The sequence below is a fragment of the Echinops telfairi genome, unplaced genomic scaffold (genome assembly GCF_000313985.2).
Source record: "Echinops telfairi isolate 266 unplaced genomic scaffold, ASM31398v2 ScPeMD7_3509;HRSCAF=4178, whole genome shotgun sequence".
NCBI classification, from domain to species: Eukaryota; Metazoa; Chordata; class Mammalia; order Afrosoricida; family Tenrecidae; genus Echinops; species Echinops telfairi.
This window is the reverse complement of record NW_022107407.1, coordinates 4,854,217-4,874,219: the sequence shown is the minus strand read 5'-3', so window position 1 is coordinate 4,874,219 and position 20,003 is coordinate 4,854,217. Positions and strand designations below refer to the sequence as shown.

The 20,003-nt window shown below is 37.8% G+C and overlaps 1 protein-coding gene across 5 annotated transcripts in view; it reads left to right on the top strand.

Moving 5' to 3' along the window:
• RGS7 (regulator of G protein signaling 7) overlaps positions 1-20,003 on the top strand; it is a 497,629-nt gene that overhangs the window by 802 nt on the left and 476,824 nt on the right. For all 5 annotated transcript variants that reach the window (XM_045294230.1, XM_030886696.2, XM_004709818.3 and 2 more), the window contains exon 2: positions 502-628. In XM_045294230.1, the coding sequence (XP_045150165.1) occupies positions 551-628 (78 nt within the window). In that variant the 5' untranslated portion in view covers positions 502-550. The remainder of the gene's footprint in view (positions 1-501; positions 629-20,003) is intronic.

Here is a 20,003-nt window from a genome sequence, read left to right as displayed (position 1 = left end):
AGAGAGAGAGAGAGAGAGAGAGAGAGAGAGAGAGAGAGTGTGTCCGTCCGTCTGTCCCAGGGGACTAAAGAGGAAATGCATTGCATGTGATTCGCTTGCCTCTGGGGAAATAAGACTCGCAGCTAAGTCAGCTGGCTCAAGGTGTTGCCCTCCGACGCTTTGAGAAGGCCTTACGTGTTTATGCAAGTATTGGGGAACCAGAGCCCTTCTTGGTTTGGAAATGGTAACTTTGTGCTTTTTAAAATGAATACTTAGAAAATAAAGCCAATCCACTCCGTAACAAAAAGACTCCCTCTCACAAGGAAATTGTGATTGCTTAAATCCCCGAGGAAAATGTAGGTGTAAACTCAGGTTTTTTTTTTTTTATAAATCTGTATTCTGTGCCACTTCCTCCAGCCGAAGCCTTTCCCAGGGGTGTGAATGCTGCAGAGGATTCAAAGTAATTCACCTCCTCCAGCAACACCACTAGGATCTCAAGGAAGTCTCTTTAACCCTTTACAGGACAGATTGGTATTTCCTGTGTCTGAGAGCCTCAGAACTTGCGGGCGACATGGCCCAGGGGAATAATTATGGACAAACCAGTAACGGGGTGGCAGATGACTCACCCAACATGCTGGTGTACAGAAAGGTAAGAGTTTCTTTACTTTCTTGGCAATAGGGAAACTTCGGTCTTACTCAGCGACTTCGTTGGATGCTGCATTTCACTAAGGACTCCACAATATACTGGAAAATAATTTGTTATTCTCAAGTGATGAATATATGTAACACCACAATGAAATAAATGAGTCTAGTCATGCTCTGTCCTCAAACTTTCCTGAATATTTTGCATAAATTAATCTGTTGTACCAGTAGCAGGTAGTTGAACATTCTATGTGGTTCGTTACACACATGACTTAGAATCCATAATTTCTAAGAATTGGTCCGTATTTTTTCCTAAATATTTAGGACTATTAATTAAAATAGATTGCTTTGGTGCTCTTTGTTAAGAGTGAATGTTGCTGTGTGAACATTTGAGTACTTTAATTGTTTGATTCCAGCTTGATCAAGCCTAGGATTTTTATTCTGAATTATTTTTTCCCTGTATTATTTCTATGACTTTGCTTATGGATATTTATATACTAGTGTCATATTCTAGTGAAATTAACCTTCATTTTCCAGAGGTGATTTACAAAATACCTTTTGCAATAAACAGATCTGATAGCTTTATGCATGTTATAGTAATGCTATCTGCAGTAAATTTCTAGATACCTTAATAATGATGCATTTGAATATTGTGTGTGTTTCATAGTGGTTGCTTGGCTAACTTCACTTTGGTTATAGTCAACAATCATACTAAATATAAGGAACCAGTACTTTTTATTTAACTTCTGCCTCACTCATTTCCAACATATTTTTTGTTGGGCCCTTTTAAAAATCATTATTTGAATATTTATTAGGCAAGATTTCTTTGGTTGACATTAGCAATGGTAAAAAGGAAGTTATATTTGAAACCAAGACAGTTGTTGGGTATTTAGATTAGCATGAGCCCATCTTTGAGTCCAGGATGAGTTTGCATTTGTTGCTTCAGTTGGAGGATCTGAGCTGATGATGAATAAAGGTGAAGAACCATGCACTGCTTTGATCTGTATTCAATTAAAATGTAAGCTCTCTATGACCCAACATAACTTATAAATATATGGTTGAGGGAATAATTTTTATGGCTTTAATGAGAAGATGTATGTTATTAACATTAACCAAGTGCTAATAAAAGAAGAGAAAATAATACTAGAAATAACTATTCACTCTCTGAGATCATTATAGTGTGCTAATTTACAAACAGCAATAATATCACCTTGATGTTAAATAACAATTTATAGAATAAATGAAATTGAAGCAATAAGAGGCTAAGGTATACTAAATAAACAGCTATTGCTAAAACTCCTGCCCTCATATGTACATTAATTATTCTCATGATAATTCATGAATGAGACACACAGTTTGATGTCATATTAACTTTATTTCTAATTATTCCAGTTAATTCAGTTCTCTTCTTTTATAGGGATATAGGGAAAGAATACAATTGATTGACCTAAAAAAAGTAATTTGTTACTAGAATTTATACTCAAACTCCAATCCAACATTCTACACTGCTTATACTATATAAAACAGGATTTAAATTTCTCATAGCTTTCATATTTGAATATGTAAACAATAAAGAGATATTTTAATATTTTCACATAAATTCCCCCAAAATATTTCTGCTTAGAAAAAATCCACCTAGAATTGTCAAATATCCAGTTATTTCATTCAGTGATTTTTCTTTTCTTAGATATTACAAGTAAGAGAAATTCATGTAAGTGTTCCTTTTTTTAAGACCTTACATGTAAGTGAAATGTAGTGTTTGGCTTTTTTGGGTCTGATTTATTTTATATAACATATTTTCAAGGCTCATCTCCATTGTAGCATGCCTCAATGTTAATTCCTTTTAGCTTATTAGGAACCCTGGTGGTTAAATGCTCAGCTGCTAACCAAGAGAAAGGTACAACAATCAACCTCCCTGAACCTATTGGGGCAGTTCTACTCTTTTCTATAGGGTTACGATAAATCCAAATGGACTCCACCTCAGTGAGAATAGTACATATATGCTGCATTTTGTTGTTCTAGTCATTAATTGATGAACGCTTAGGTAGGTTCCACTTTTTGTTGTGAATAATGCTGCCATGAACATTGGTGTACAATCATCTTCTTGAATTCCTGTTTCTTTTTATTACTCGCTTATTTGGTAATGCCATATTTAGTTATTTGAAGACCCGAAAATGTTTCCATTTTGCTTTACCACTAATAAGGTTTCCAATTTCTCTGAGTACTCATTAACTGTTGTTATTTTCCATTATTTTCTTACTTTTACTATACATATCCTAGTGGATGCGAAGTGATCTTGTGATTCTTAATATGAATTTCTATAATTATTTAAAGATGAGCATTTTTTCTTTTCTTTTAAAAAACAATAATTTTATTGGGGGATGTTACAGCTCTTATCACAATCTATACATACATTCATTATGTCAAGCACATTTGTACATATGTTACCATCATCATTTTCAAAACATTTTCTATTTTAGTCCTTGATATCAGCTCCTAATTTCCCCACTCCACCACCCTCCCACTCTCATGACTCCTTGAAAATTTATAATTTCTACTTTACCCCCCATGTCTTACACCAACTGCTGTCTCCCTTCACCCGCTTTTCTGTTGTCCATCCCCCTAGGAAGGGGTTATATGTAGATCATTGTGATTGATTCCCCCTTTCTCCCTCCACCTCCCCTTCCCCTCCTGGTATCTCTATTCTCACTATTGGTCCTGAGGGGTTTATCTGTCCTGCATACCCTGTGTTGTGAGCTCTTATCTGCAGCAGTGTCCATGCTCTGGTCTAGTCAGATTTTTAAGGTAGAATTGAGGTCATGATAGTGGGAGGGAGGAAGCATTAAAGAACTAGAAGAAAGTTGTATGTTTCATTCGTGCTATACTGCACACTGACTGGCTCATCTCTTCTCTGTGACTCTTCTGTAAGGGGATGTCCAATTGTCTACAGATGGGCTTTAGGTTTCTACTCTATGCTTCCCCTCATTCACATTGCTAAGATATTTTGTTCTGGGTCTTTGATGCTTGATACCTGATCCCATTGACACCTCATGATCACACAGGCTGGTGTGCTTCTTCCATGTGGACTTTGTTGCTTCTCAGCTAGATGGCCAGTTGTTTATCTTAAAGCATTTAAGACTCCAGACACGATATCTTTTGATAGCTGGGCACCATCAGCTTGTTTCACCACATTTGCTTGTACACCCATTTTGTCGTTAGCAATCGTGCCAGGAAGATGAGCATCACAGAATGCTGATTATTAGAACAAAATGTTGTTGTGTTGAGTAGAGTAGAGGCCCAATGTCCATCTGCTACCTTAATATTTAACATGTAAATATATGTACATAGATCTATTTTCCTATCGTTATATATGAATCTATTTACACATGTACTTGTGTAATGCACCTCTATACATGTCCTTTGCTTCCTAGTTCTGTCCTCTATTTCCTTTTACTTTCCTCTTCTCCCACTATCATCTTTGGCCATCATTCGTGTTTCAGTTTTTCCTCTCGGTTACACTGGTCTTGATTAAGTCTCACCAGGCATCCTATGCCCCTCTCACCATTGATTTTAGATCACTTGTTCCCTTGTCACCGGGTTTGTTAACAACCTCTTCTTTTCCCCTGCCTCCTCCTCTCCCATGTCCCCCCAGAACTGTCAGCCCCATTGTTTTCTCCTCCGGATTATTTTCCTGCCTATCTTATCTAGACAGACATGCAGAGGCAATAAAAAGTGCAAAAACAAGACAAAGCCAAAAACAACAACAAAAGAAGACATAAAACCAAAATAACAATAAAAAAGAAAAGCCTATAAATAGTTCCAGGTGTGTTTGTTGACCTTTAGGAGTGTTTTCCGGTCAAGTCTGATGGAGTGCAATGCTCTGGCCCCAAAGCCTATTTTGGTATTACCCGGGGACTTCATTGCTTTGCTCCCCTTGCTGCTTTGTTGCATGTCCTTAGTGTTTCCCCCCAGTGTGATGGGGTCAGAGTGGGCACAATTCCCACACTTTGTCTCCAGTGTTGTCCCCCGTAGCACTATGGGTCAGCGAGGGACTTCGTATCTTTGTCTCATGGTGGGGCTGGCCTTATGGTCCTCTGTGTGCATTGGCTGCTTTGAGCAGGAATATCATCCTTGGGGCCTGGTGGCCCAGGATGTGTTCCTCTCTCTCGCCTTCCCAGTTCATTTGCTCCTGTGTGCTCTGATCAGATGTACCCCTCTCCTGAGCTGTTGCTTCAGTGCTGTCCTCTGAAGTGCATTCTTCTGGGAGTGGGGTGTCCACATAGTTGGGATTGGGTCCGCCCCCTCAGACCTCTCTATTGGGTCCCTGGTACATTCCAATATATTGTATTCATGTCTTGGCACACTGGGTTGAAGCCTGGTCCCTTTCTCCCTCTTCTGTGGAGATATAAACAATACCCTGCCCTTGAATGGGTTAGTGCCCTGTTCCCCTGCTCCCCATTTCTTGTTTTTTTTCCCCCCTCTTTCTTTTCCTCTCCTATTTAGTTGGCTGCTATATGTATCCCTAAATTGGGTTTGGCCGCTGCCGTAGTACCTGGACCTCACCCCAGGAATGTATGCATATAATAGCTTTTCCCCTATACCCCTTTTGAATTCTTAAAGCTTACCTCACTGGACTCATGTTGTACTTGTCTTACCTGGCTTAGCATAATTTCCTTCTGTTCTTCCCATGCAGTGATGTGCTTCATGCATTCATCACTGCTTTTTAGAGATGCTTATTGCTCCATTGTACTACCATTGGTCCGTGATGGAAATTTGGGTTGTTTCCAACTTCTTGTGTTTGTGAACTGCATCACAATGAGAATTGGAGCACAGATGTCTGGCCCTGGTTTGTTTCTTGTTTCTTCTGGGTATATGTCCAATAGGGGGATTGCTGGGTCATATGGTAGCTAAATTTCCATCTGTTTTAGATATTGCTAAATCAATTTCCATAATGGCTGTACATACCTATAGGTCCACCAGCAGTGGATGAGAGTTCCTATCTCACCACAGCCACTCCAACACTTGTTACTTTCTGATTTTTTAATTGGGCTTTCTTTGAGGGTATTAGATGGTATCTCATAGTTATTTTAATTTGCATTTATCTTATGGCTAATGATTGGGAACATGTTCTCATATGTTTATTGGCCATTTGGATTTCTGCCCTCGTGAAACTTCTGTTCAGGTCCTTTGCTCACTTCCTCAGGGGGCTATTAGTTTTTTTCTTATTGTAGGCTACCAGATTTTAAGCTTGTAACCTTGTAGATTTTGGTACTATGGTGCTTCTGATGTGTCATTGCTAAAGATGTTTTCCCAGTCTGTGGGTTCTCTTATTACTCTCAGTGAATTCTTTTGATGTACACAGGTGTTTTATCTTCAGTATACCCCCTTGTTAATTTGTTGCTCCTCTGTGCTTGTGTCCTTCCCTATTTCCAATAGCCCATGTATTCTCTGCGCTAAAGTTCTCGGGTTTGTCCCAATTCCCTCATTGATGGCCCTAATAGTTTGGGGTTTTAGCTTGAGGTCTGTGATCCACTTTGAGTTTATTCTTGTGCATGGAGTGAGGTAAGGGTCTTGCTTCATTTTTCTGCAGGGAGATAACCTTTTTTTTCCAGCACCACTTATTGAAGAGGGCATCTGCTTCCCACTTGCTATTTTTTAGGCCTTTATCAAAGATCAGTTGTCTGTATGCTGATGATTGTATTTCTGGGTTTTTATTTCTTTTCCATTAGTCTGAGTATCAATATACCATTCTCACACTGTTTGGATCACTGTGGCTGTAAATAGGTGCTAAAGTCAGGTAGAGCAAGCCTTCCCACTTTGTCCTTCTTCTTGAGGAAAACTCTGCTGATTCTGGGCTTCTTCCCTCTTTATATGAAGTTGGTAATCAGTTTTTCCAATTCTTTGAAGAAAAATGATGGTATTTGTATCAGGACAGCATTCAACATATATAGTGCCTTGGACTAAACTGACATCTTTACTATATTGAGTCTTCTGATCCAAGATATTCTGATATCTTCCATTTGAATATCTTCTGATATTCTTCCAGTGGCCAAGGTCAGGTATATCCCTAGATATTTCCATTTGTGCTTGGCTATTGTGAAGGGTACTACCTTTTTGATCCCCTCTCTTGTGGTCCTGTCCAGTGTGTATATCAATACGATTGACTTCTGTTTGTTGATCTTGTATCCTGCTACTCTGCCATATTCTATTGCTTCTAGCACTCCCCTTGTGGAGTTTTTGGGATTTTCAACCTATAAAATCATATCATCTGTGGATAAGAAAAGTTTCATGTCTTCCTTCCCCAAATACCTTAGATGTCTTTCCTTTGCCTTATGTTGTTAGGTAGGACCTCCAGTATGATGTTAAATAAGAGTGGTGACAAGGCGCATCCTTATCTGGTCCTCTTTTTCAGTGGGATTGTTTTAATCTTTTCTCCATTTATTACTATGTTGGCTGTTGGTCTTTTATATACAGCTTATATTATATTTAGGAATCTTCCTTCCATTTCTATCTTTTTGAGTGTATTACATAGGAATTGGTATTGAATTTTGTCGATTGCTTTGCATCTATCAAAATTATCATGTGTTTTTTATAATTTTTCATGTCAATGTGGCAAATAATACGAAGTATCTTTTGTATATTGAACCATCCCTGCATCCATGTATGATGAACCTCACTTGGTCATGGTGAAGTATTTGTTTGATATATTTTTGTATTGTATTGGCCAGTATTTTGTTAAGGATTTTGCATCAATGTTCATTAGTATGTTAGAACACCTACAACATCTCTGAGGAGACAGTCATAATCTTTGACATGAAGAATCTTCATTCCAGTTGGAACCTTGTGAAGTCCACATCCATAAGCAAGGTCAAACCAGGAAAGGCCATCCATAAAGTCTGCAACAACACGCACCAGGTCACAGACTCAAATATCTTCTCTTTATCTGGTTGGCTTCTGTTCAGCTCAATGTTGGCTGCCTCACTTAGCCTCACTGGGGTGCCCATTGTTCACCTTGCCTTTAGAACATGGTCCCATCACAAATTCTCAACCAGCCTAGCCCCCTTATGCTAGGTCATGAACTTCAGCCCAGTCAACCTGCTCTTGTCTTCTCCTTTAGTTCCTTGTAAACCAGGTCCTTGGGTGTCACTGGCCAGATTCAACCCATCTCCTTATTGCTGCATTTCTCCCACTTCCACTCAACAATGGATCCAGGTGGTGATCTAGCCTGCCCACAGGCTCCCTTTAATGTTCAGTCCCAGAGAGGAGTTTTCTTCATGGTTCCCGATTTTGTTCAGCTTCTGGCAAAAATCAAAACTTCAAATATCCAGAGAGTTCCTTTTTTTTTTTTTTCCAATCTGTCAATTTTGCCCTTAGGCAGATCTCTTGGAATGAAAATATCCTGAGTACTCCAAAGTACTGGGTGGGGCTTATTTTTTCAAAGCCTTCTTTCCTCCTGAACCCATCTAAAGATCAAGTTTTTGGCTCAAGGCAAGTGGGCTTACAAGCACTCTATTTTAATACTTCCCAAAATAATTTCTATAAATCCTTACATCTACAATAATAAGCAGAAGAAATCAATATAAACAAAGTAGAATCATATACTAAACTCAGTTCTTAAAAGTCAAGTTCAACTCTTATCTATCTTATCTAGATCCTTATGTAAATGATTCTTCTGATACAAAATATGGGAGTAGGCTTCTGAGAGCATCAAACCAGATCCAGGCTTTCTGTCAGTCATTTTCTCTACGCATCATGGTTTCTGAGGAATTCAAGAGGCGATTTCTACCCCTGAGCTCAAAGTACACATTAACAACATTCATTTTTGCCATTTCACACAGAAATAACCAAAGACTACAACCAAACAAACTAATCAAAACTTTAAATTTCCGTAAAACAATGCAGTAAACTGCCTGGGCATATCTTACTTCTGGCTAGCCAAAAAAGAAACACTGCCATGAGGGAGAAATCAAACATCCATTCTCCATATTCATGATTTGTTTCTCTAGTACCCCACTCCCAAGGTACCATAATGTGTTAGTCCAGGTGGACTAAAGCGACAAATTCATGGTAACACGTGTATAAGAGAGAGTGATATAAAGGGTAATTGTACATTAAGAAAGCATCCCAACACAGTCTAGTTCAAACCCATAAGTCTGATATTAGCCCATATTTCTGATACCCATATATAAAGTCCTCTTCAGACTCACAAAACACATGCTATGACGCCGAGTGCAGGACAATCACAGGCCAGTGGGTGGGAAAGCCTGTGGATCCAGTTGCGATGTAAACATCTCAGCATTGGCAGGGATCTCCATATGGCTCTTCTAGTTCCCAGTGCTGCATCAGGTTAGGTCCATATGGCTTCTTCTCAGGGATGTCTCACAGGAAGTGAGCAGAGAGTCTCTCCCACCTCTAAGGAGGAAAAACCAGATTTCTTATAATTCCCAGAAGAAAGCCATGCCTACACAGAGGCCTTATTGGCTATGACCCAATTGACAGACTAGACCGCACCTCTTCACTCTTAATCCTCTCAAGTCCCAAATTGACATCAGAATATTTAAGTACCACAATTAGTGATATTGGTCTGTAGTTCTCAATTCTTGTGGGATCATTGTCCATTTTAGATATCAGTTAAAAGAGCTTCAGAAAAAGAGTTTGGGAGTTTGTTGTCTTTTTCCATGTGCTGTAAGATTTTGTGTAGGACTGATGTCAGTTCTTCCCCGAATGCTTGGTAGAATTCTCCTGTGAAGCCATCTGGCCCAGGGTTTTTTGTTGTTGTTGGTAATCCCTTGATAGCCTTGTCTATTTCTTCTATTTCTATGGGTCTTTTGGGATTCTTGACGTTCATCTGGCATAGCCTAGGTAGGGATTGTTTTTCCAAGTATTCTTCAATGTTGCTGGATTCATTAGTGTACAGGCCTTCGTAGTACTGTGTAATTATTCTTTTGATTTCATTACAGTCCATTGTAATGTCCCCTGTTTTATCCCTCATCTGTCCTACTGAAATTTGTTCCTTCCTGCCTTTGGGTAGGTTTGGCAGCGGTCTGTTGATTCTGTTAATCCTTTCAAAGAACCAATTTTTAGCTGCATTAATTTTTCCATAGTTTTCTTGTTTTCCCTCTCCTGTATCTCAGCTCTGACTTTTAGAATTTCTTTCCTTTAGCTATTAGTAGGATTTTCCTGTTGACTTTGCTCTAATTGCTATGAGTTTTATGCCAGCATATCAACCATAAATCTCTCTTCCTTTTTCATATCTGCATGTATTGCTATCAAACTTCCTCTGATAAATGCCTTTTTGTACCCCAAAGGTGAAAATTTTTGTTTACATCGTATTCTCATTCTCATTGGTTTCTAGAAACGTCCTATTTTCATCTCTTATCTGGGCCAATGCCCACTTCTTTTGCAATAGAGAAATTAATCATCCAATTATTTGCTCTTATTTTCTTAACTGTCCTTTCGTTGATTTCCAGCCTTATAGTATAGTGATCAGGGAGAGAAGTCTGTATGAGCTCTATTGCTTGAATTTACAGATTCGACTGTGTCCCTGTATGTAGTCTATCTTTGGGTATGTGCCATGTGGAGTTGAAAAGAATGTGAATATTTTTGCACTTGGGTGGCGAGCTCCGTAAATATCTATCAGGTCAAGTTGTCCAATTGCAATGTTTAGATATGTAGCCTCCTTGTTCAGTTTCTTTCCCTGTGAACCTTATTTTTCCGAGAGTGGTGTATTAAGTCACCTACTATAATTAATGAGCCTGTAACTTCTTTATTCATCTTTTGGAGTGTTTGATTTATGAATTTAATGGGTCTCTCGGGCACATATATATTTATTATGCTCACTGGTTCTTGGTCTACTGTTCCCTTGAGCGTTATACACTGCCCCTCCTTGTCTCTTGTTATTGCTTGCACCTTGAGATCAATTTTGTCTGTGATTAGGATTGCAACCTCTGCTTTTTTTTGAATTGCCATTTGCTGGGTATATTTTTCGCCAGCCTTTGATTCTCTGCTTGCTTTTGTCTGTAATCTTGAGATGTGTCTCCTGTAGGAAGCAGAACAATGGGTTATGTTTTCTAATCCAGTTTATTGGCCAAGATGAGCATTTTTTCAAGCGATAATTGACAACATGTACATCATTTGGAGATATGGCTGATGTTCTTTGTCTTTTAAAAAATGTTGTTGTAGGAGTTCTTTATATATTCTGGGTATTGAACTATTAACAGCTACATGAATTTCAAATAGAAGTATTTCCTCCAGTTTCATAGGTTATCTTATTACTTTTTAATTTTGATGTATGAAAATTATTAATTTAGATTTTATGAAATCCAAATCTGATTTTCTTTTCCTGTTGATACTTATGTTTGGTATAATAATTAAGGATACACTGCCAAAACTACATTTTTTTGTGTGTATACACAGACATGTGTGTGTGTATTCACTTTGGACATGTTATCAGGAGAGATCTCTCCCTAGAAAAAGTATCCTGCTTCATAAAGTAGAATGGCAGTGAAAAAGAGAAAGGCCCTTTTAAGATGGATTGGCATAGTGCAAGCAACCATGCACTCAAACATAAGACACTTGTCGAGATGGCACAGGACAAGGCGCTGTTTCATTCTGTTGTACATAGTGTCAGTATGAGTAGGAACTGACTTGACAGTACCTAACATAATATATGTATTCATTTTGTATGAAACACTTATTGTAAGAATATAAAAAATGCAACACTTGCCAATTCAACATTTTTAATTTGCATAATATAGTAAACATACATCAATCATGGCATTCATTGTCAAATTTTCAATTCCCATTTAACAAAAAAGTATTTGCTACATAAACACTGATTTTCCCATATCTCCAGCATTTGTACCCCTGGTAATTACAATTAAACCCACATATCTACCTTGGGCATCCATATGGGCACAGTATTCACTTTACCACATCTTTGACTTATAATGCCACCTCTTTCATAAGGAGATGGTTAAATTAGCATGGTTAGATAGTTTGACGTACTTATGATGTCCTTAAATATGTCAAATTGTCGATCTACTATAAGAGCCTAGTAATTCCAACAGTTTTGCATTCACACCCATTTCTTGAAGCAGAGGTGACAGTTCCGATCTAATTTTGGTTGTGGTTAATGGTCTCTAACACTACTTCTATTTAGCCTTGACTTCAACGATACCTGAACTTGAACCCAGAATACAGGGAAACATATTCTGGTCTGCATGTTGTCCACTAGGCAATACACATCTTTTTTTTTTTTTTTTGCCCAGCAGGTAACATTCTTGCATTCGGAAAAACTAAATTTCCAGGGCATCTTGATGCCCATATTTCAAATGGACTAGAATACTAAATTTTCCTTAGTGATTAATACCAATAATTTTTGACATTACAGCAACAATTTTTGCTCCAGCTTCTAGAAAAACAGTAAAACAGTTTATATGTTTATAATTTGCTGTAATGATTGTCTTTTGGAAATACCTAAACATTCAGTTCCTTATGTTTCTCCTCACCCTTTTACCCTTACATACTCTTATCTTCCATTCCACGACTATTCCCTCCTCTTCTGTCTTCATTTTCCATGTGGGCACTGATATTTTTACTCTTTATATTGATTTCCCCCCCTGTTAAATATAGACATAAAGGTGACAGTATTATACTCATTAAGATGAACTTCATAAATTGACCTCTTTTGGAGAAGAGAACAGATAGTACCTTTTTTGAAAAGATAGTACATAGACATAGCCACTGGTACTTTTAAACATAGTATCTGATTGAAGTAGTGGCAAAATGTTACAATTTAAAGATTAGTACTCCACCTTTCTTGAAGAAGGAGAAAGACTTTCTACTTTGAAGAGTTACAGTCTGGGAAACTCCCAGGGGGCAGTTCTACTCTGTTCTAGAGGGTTGCTATGAGTCTGGCAGTGAGGTTTTATTGTTGTTATTCTTGAAGAGCAAGATGGGACCAGGGACCTTTTACAAGAAAATATAATGCAAGTTATGTTATATTTGAAAGCTATTTCTGAAGTTACTTTGCTCTGTAGGAATAGACATTATCTACAATAAAGGAAAATGGCTGATTCTTTTTTTTGAGAAGGAGCTACAGACATTGCTAATATCTTGGTGGTGGATTAGCTGACATAATCTGTGTTAGCTCAATCTGTTTGTCTCTTTATGATTGGCTGGTCAGGTACATCTTGAGAGTGTCAACATTATACCTCTCCAACTCCAGTATAAAAGGAACTACCATATATATGTGTGTGTGTGTGTGTGTGTGTGTGTGTGTGTTTAACCTTTAGTTCTACCGTTTTACAAAGAATACTTTATTGTATTGTTTGGTGAAGGTATACATTGTAAGTTAGGTTCCTCCTTAAGAGTTTCTCCATAAAAAAATGACTATATTGGTTACACTTTTGACAATGTTTTACCATCCTCATTTATTCTCCTCAGAATGTTTCCCTTCCAGTAATCTGGTTTCCTTGTTCCTTTATACTTCCATCTTTTGTAAGAGTAAATATTGTCCATTTTGTCTCAGATGATTTTTCAAAGACAGGCAATATTCACTGGTAATTCATTTTCTTTTATGAGACATCTATTATTTAGCTAAAATATGCCTTCAGGGTGTAGTTTTCAATCAAAGTTTTTGAAGTATATGAAGGTAATTGTCTCAGTAGTCCTCTTGCCTCAACTGGTCCCTTTTAAGTATTTAAGTTCCATTCCATCTTTATCTCCTCATCTATCAGGATCCGTCCATGTGGCTCTGATCAGAATGGTCCTTAGTTGTCGATGGGAACTCTCTAACTCTTCTAGTTTAAGGGTAAATGTGGCCATGTTTCATTTAGACTGTTACTCTTGTAAACTACTTTTTTCTCTTTAGTCTTTGATTTCTTTCTTTCTCTTGTTCTCTAGGCAAGAAAACATGACAGTACTCCAGCCTTTAACATCCCAGACATTGCTACCGAAGTAGAGTGTAGACCATAAATTTTATGACTATGGTCCTAATGTTTCAAACTAAGATAACCAATCTCACAAGGTATTTGGTTATGTTTAAGAAGTGTCCATAACTGTGCCTTTTGTGTGCTTTTATATGTAAATATATACTGCTGTATATATACTCACATATACATACACAGTTGAAGGTAATTCACACAGTTCAAAGGAAAATGGAGTGAAAAGATAATGGAATTTTTTCATGCATTTAAAAAAATCATTTTATTGGGGGCTCGTACAACGCTTATCACAATCTATGCATGCATCCATTGTGTCAAGCACATCTATACATCTGTTGCCATCATCATTCTCAAAACATTTGATTTCTACTTGAGCCCTTGGTATCAGCTCCTCATTTTTTCCCCTCCCTCCTCACACCTCCCTCCCTCATGAACCCTTGATAATTTATAAATTATTACTATTTTGTCATATCTTACACTGCCCAGTGCTTCCCTTCACCCACTTCTCTGTTGTCTGTCTCCCAGAGAGGAGGCCATATGTAGATCCTTGTAATCGGTTACCCCCTTCTACCCCACCTTTGCTCCACCCTCCTGCTATCACCCACTCTTGCCACTGGTCCTGAGGGGTTTATCTGTCCTGTATTCCATGTGTTTCCAATTTGTATCTGTACCAGTGTACATTCTCTGGTATAGCCAGATTTGTAAGGTAGAATTGTGATCATGATAGTGTGGCAGTGGGGGGAGGAAGCATTTACGAACTAGAGGAAAGTTGTGTGTTTCATTGTTGCTATGCTGCACCCTGACAGGCGCATCTCCTTCCCGTGACCATTCTGCAAGGGGATGTCCAGTAGCCCACAGATGGACTTTGGGTCCAAATTTGCACTCCCCCTCGTTCACAATGATATGATTTTTTCCCCCTTGATGCCTGATCCCTGATCCCTTCAACACCTCATGACCACACGGTCTGGTGTGTTTCTTCCATGTGGGCTTTGTTGCTTCTCAGCTAGATGACCTCTTGTTTACCTTCAAGCCTTTAAGATCCCAGATGCTATATCTTTTGATAGCCGGGCACCATCAGCTTTCTTCACCACATTTGCTCCTGCACCCATTTGTCTTCAGTGATCGTATTGGGAAGGTGAGCACACAATGATATGATTTTTTTCTTCTTTGATGCCTGATCCCTTCAACACCTCTTGATCACACAAGCTGGTGTGCTTCTTCCATGTGTGCTTGGTTGCTTCTCAGCTAGATGGCCACTTGTTTACCTTCAAGCCTTTAAGATCCAAGACGCTATATCTTTTGATAGCTGGGTTATGCTTAGGCTGCTAACTGTGAGGTGAGTGGTTCAAAACCACGATTGGAAAGATGAGGCTATCTACTCCTATAAAGAGTTACAGTCCCAGAAGTCCACACATGCAGTTCTACTCTGATCTATATGGTTACCACGAGTCAGAATTGACTAGATGGCAATGAGTTGTGTTTTTTTTTTTAACACTTAGCTTTTCATTTGATACACAGTACTCGAAACTATGTAATCCAAACATATTATCACTGAGTCCATTCCAAGTGATAGTGACCTCATAGGACACGGTAGAACTATTTCCTAGAGTTTCTGAGGGTATAAATATTTAAGGGTGAAAAAAAAGCCTCATATTTCTCCCCCAGAGCATCCAGTCAGTTCAAACTGCTGACTTTGTGGTTAGCAGTGCAATGTGTAACTAACTGTGCTACCAGGGATTCTGTTAAGCCCTATTGTTTGTCTGAAAGTTGAGTATGGGAAGTTAGTTCTATTTGAGGATTGAAGAATAAATAATGTCCATATTTTTGGGAGCAGGAAGGGAGCCAACCTGCCTCTCTTTGACAGGTTAGAATTGTCTTTTTTATGCTCTTGAATTTTGCTCCACATTTTTCTCTTGCTCTACCCAAGATCTTCTAATGGGATCCCTTTTAGTCCAGTTGGCAGTGGTAGCAGGGTACTTTCCACATCTTCTGTTCTTAGGGTCATGGAGGGTAATATTCAGGTGGTCTATTAAGTCTTTGGACTAGTAGATTCCATGCATCTTTCACTTTTTTCATTCTCTAGCCTTTGTTTCAGCTATGGAGAGACCAGTAATTGCACTTAGATGGATGCTTATAGGATTTTAAGATTTCAGTCATATTTACTGCGGCAGGATGTAGAACATTGTCTCTGTGGACTATGTTATACTAGTTGACTCTGATAGCCCCCGAGACTGTGGTTCTGAGTCCCAGGCTCAGCTATTAATTCGCTCAAAGTACTCAAGATGTTTGGTTATGGGCAATTGTTTACTGTGCGTAGGAGCTCTGGTGTCTCTGTTGGGTATTGGTTCAACTGCTAGTTTTTATTTTAGTTGTTTAAGCCCATAAGCTTTATGGGAGAAACATGAGATTATCTGCTCCTGAAAAGGTTCATTGAGAAACTGTTTCAATGTTGGTGTTTTTTGTTGTTTTTTTCATGTGTTGCTATAAGGAACCCTGATGGTGCTATATATTTGGCTTTATGTTATGACTCTTGGTCAGGAAATGACTTGTTGAACCCTTCACTTTTAAATGTTGTCTGTATGGTCTGCTTACTCTTTCTGGTGAATTTTTGATACTTGATCAGTTGTTTTCTTTCGGGGGTCAACTGTAGGTTGTAATTGTTCTGTCTGCTTATTTGGTGGGCCAGATCTGGTTAAAACTGATACTCACACATAGTAGTGGAATATTTTCAAAGGAGGAAAGGGTTCAAAAGAAACAGACTGTCAGGAAGGAAATAAAATATTAATTATGGGTAAATATATATATATATGTATATATGTATATATATGTGTGTGTGTGTGTGTGTGTGTGTCTTACAGTATTACATAGGGCTAAGCAGGTTAGAGATTGTTCTCATTTACGATATAAATTCTGAGAATTCTCAGTGTAACTGAGTTGATTTCAACTCACACTGACCTTAAGGACAGAGTAAGACTGGCCCGTTGGGTTATAGAGACCATACATCGTTTCCTGTGGAGCAGCTGGTGAGTTAAGCCTGCTAACCTGTGGTTAGCAGCAGTGTAAAGCATAACCCACTACATCACCAATGCCCTGATTGTATGTATATAGTGGACTTTTTGAAGGTTAAGATAACTGGAATGGTAATCACTGTATTATTTTCCTTGAAATAATCTTATTCCACCAACTTTTAAAAGATAGGTTAGATCCTCAGGAACAGTTCTTATTTTTTAACTATATGAACACTTAGATTTTTCCCTAATCAAAATTCTGATTGGGGAGTGGGGAGCGGTTCTAAGCTAATTTTAAAAACAGTTTTATTGGCATTTCATCTACAAATCATACAATTCAATAGTTCAGTCATATCAAGAAGAGTTGTACAATAATTATCACAATCAACTTTAAAACATTTTCTTCTGCCTTGAACTAATTTTATTCATGTAATTATTGTTTTCAATTGTGGTAAAATATACACAAAAAACATTCACCAATTCAACAACTTCAACATGTATAAATCAGTGCCATTGATTACACATTTCATGATGTACAATCATTATTGATACACCTGTCCAAATTGTTCTACTCCCATTAAAATAAACTCAATGCCCCCCAAACAAAAATGCTTCCTCCTTAACCCATGGTAGCATCAGATCAAGTTTGGGTTCTTTTCTATTTTTTTTGGAGTTTTCTTAATATAATATTCACATATCACTCACTTCATAGTTAAATTGCTTTTGAAAAGAGATGTATATACATCGCCACAATCAGTTCACCCATTGCCCTCACTCTCCCCACGCCCATTCCTGATAAACCTTTGCATCAGTTATTGTCTCCATGCATCTAATCCTTCTGTGCTTCACAAAATAAGAAACCTAACAGAAGCAATAAAAAGCAAAATGAAACAAGCAAGATAATAATAATAACAGTATAAAGATAAAAATAAAAATAAAGAATAAGGAAGAAAAGACCACCTACAATACTTGAAAATACATAGAAGAAATTTCTCTCATGGAACAAGTGAGAAATTTGTGCCTAGAGCAAATACAGGTTGTGTTGTGAGAGAGGTCAATTGACCATGTATCTTATTATACCATAGTTTGATCCACCATAATCAAGTTTACAATAATCTCTACCTGATAGTAAAGCTAGTCAAATCCCTCACCTGTGGCTCAAGGGGATCTGCCAGAGGCTTAATCTTATTAGATATTCTGCAGGTAGATGTTGGGTTCGCACTATCTTCCATAGTTTCTACAAATTGGGTGTTCACAATTTAAGCTCTGATAGTTTTCCCTTAATCATATTTGGATTTTGATATCATCATCTTTGGATCACACAAACTGGTGTGCTTCTCCATGTGGACTTAGTTGATGCCTTACTTAGATGGCTGCTTGTTTAAATATAAGCCTTTGAGACCCCAGACACTATTCCAATTGATAGTTGGGCACCATCTGTGTTCCTTACCACACCATGCTGTGATGAGGTGATCTCTTCATGAAGGTGAGTGTAGAACAGGGTAATGCTCTAAGAACTAACTCTTTTTAGATTGGGGCAGCATTACTTGGGAGCCTAGAATCAACCTGCTTGACTCTGTGTTATAAACAACTTTCATGATCATATAATGAACAAAACCAACAAGAACAACAACAACAACAAAAAACAATCCCTCCCCCAAACAAAACAAAACCCGAAACAAAGAAACAAAAAGGAAAACCATTGGCAATTGCCTATCAGGCGATTGCATTGATAACATCAATAATTTATCCCAGGGCATAGAATTTAAGATACTATTGATATGAGGAGTTTGTGAGAGGATAGTCCAACTTTAAACTGCAATCCATTAGTTGTTGCTTTGTACGGATTGATTTCTTAACTGATTGAGCTCTGTTTACATTGAGCATGGGGGTTGGTGTTAGGGAAGAATTTCCTATATCATTTCTTACAAGTACAGACCCTTGTCTCCTGAATATTTATCTATTCATCCTTTAGCCATTAAGGGAAGTTTTTTTGCAGGAATCCTTGGACTATTCTCTGTGTTGATGTTTTGTTTGTTTGTTTCTTCCTCTTCTGTAACCCCTTTGAGATGTAGGTTGTTCCTTTTAATTGTGTCCCACATTGTTCTCAAACTTTTCTAGGTCTCCTCTGTGTCTTTCTGCTTTTTTCTTCTTTTAGATTAGAGTATATAGATTAGTCTTCAAGCTCATTAATTTGGGTTTCTGTCTCTTCAATTTTGTTTCTCTATTCTTTTATAGTAGTATGTAATGTATTCATTGTAGTGGTTGACTTTTGTGCTTCTGTTTGGAATTTTTCATGTAGTGAGGTTTCTAGATTTTTAAATTTTTTTTCTGCTCAGGCTCGTTCTTTATCTGTTATGAGTGCAACCATCATTCTTTTAAATTCTTTTTCTGGTAATTCCATAGCCTGTTCAGCTTGAGGCATTTCAGTTAGGTCTGGTTGGTGTTCGGTTATTTGTGTCATTTTTTCTTTAGTTTTTGTGTGTGAACTTATATTCTTCTGTTATTTCATTGATATCTTGGTGTACCTCTTTGGAGTGTTAGAGAGGTGGGGTCATGTGTCAGTAGTTAACTCTTTCAGGTGTTGCAGTAGAGGGATAGTGGACACTATATATTAAGTATCTGGGGGAAAATGTTAGATTAAGTGTTGGAGTACATAGAAAAGTGGAAGTGTTAAAGGAGGGAGAAAGAATGGAAGAAGGAAGCAAGTAGTGTCCAAGTAGTGTCAATAGGTCAAAAAAAGGAAATTAAAACCCCCCAAACGACTTGTTTTCCAAAGACCATGAAATGGGTAATATTTTTTGAGTGAATAAAAAATTAAAATATTGTAAGAGTAGTATTAGCTTTTGGTTTTATGAGGATAAGAAGGAAAGAGAAGGATTAATGAGAAGAAACTGAAGAGGAAAAAGTTAGGCAAAAGGAGCTTTAAAATAGAAGTTGAGATATTAAATTCAAAGAAGGAAAGGACAAGAAACCAAATCTTAAAAATAAAATTAGAAAAATATACTAGATTAAGAAACCGGAGAGCTGTTAATATACAGCGGGGTACCCCCATCCCCAACCAATGGAATTTTTAAAAAAGCTATGTGTTTAAATGTTTTTCCAAATCAACCTTATCACCTTCAGAGTACTCCATTACAATTAATATATTTGTCAAATTTGTGATTCCATTTTTGGAAGCATTTTTCAAACTCATCTGTTTGGATGGCTGACAGCATCCTTGTTTTTTTTTCCTCACGTTTTCTGTGTCATTAAATTATTGCCCTTTCATGTTCCTCCTAATTGATGGAAACCAAAAGAAGTTGCACAGAGGGAGGTCAGGTGAGTAAGGTGAGTGGAGCAAGAGAGGCATGCTGCTTTTTGCCCCAAACTGGCATACTAAGATTGTTGTGTAAGCAGGGGCATTGTTGTTTTGGCAAAGCCAGTC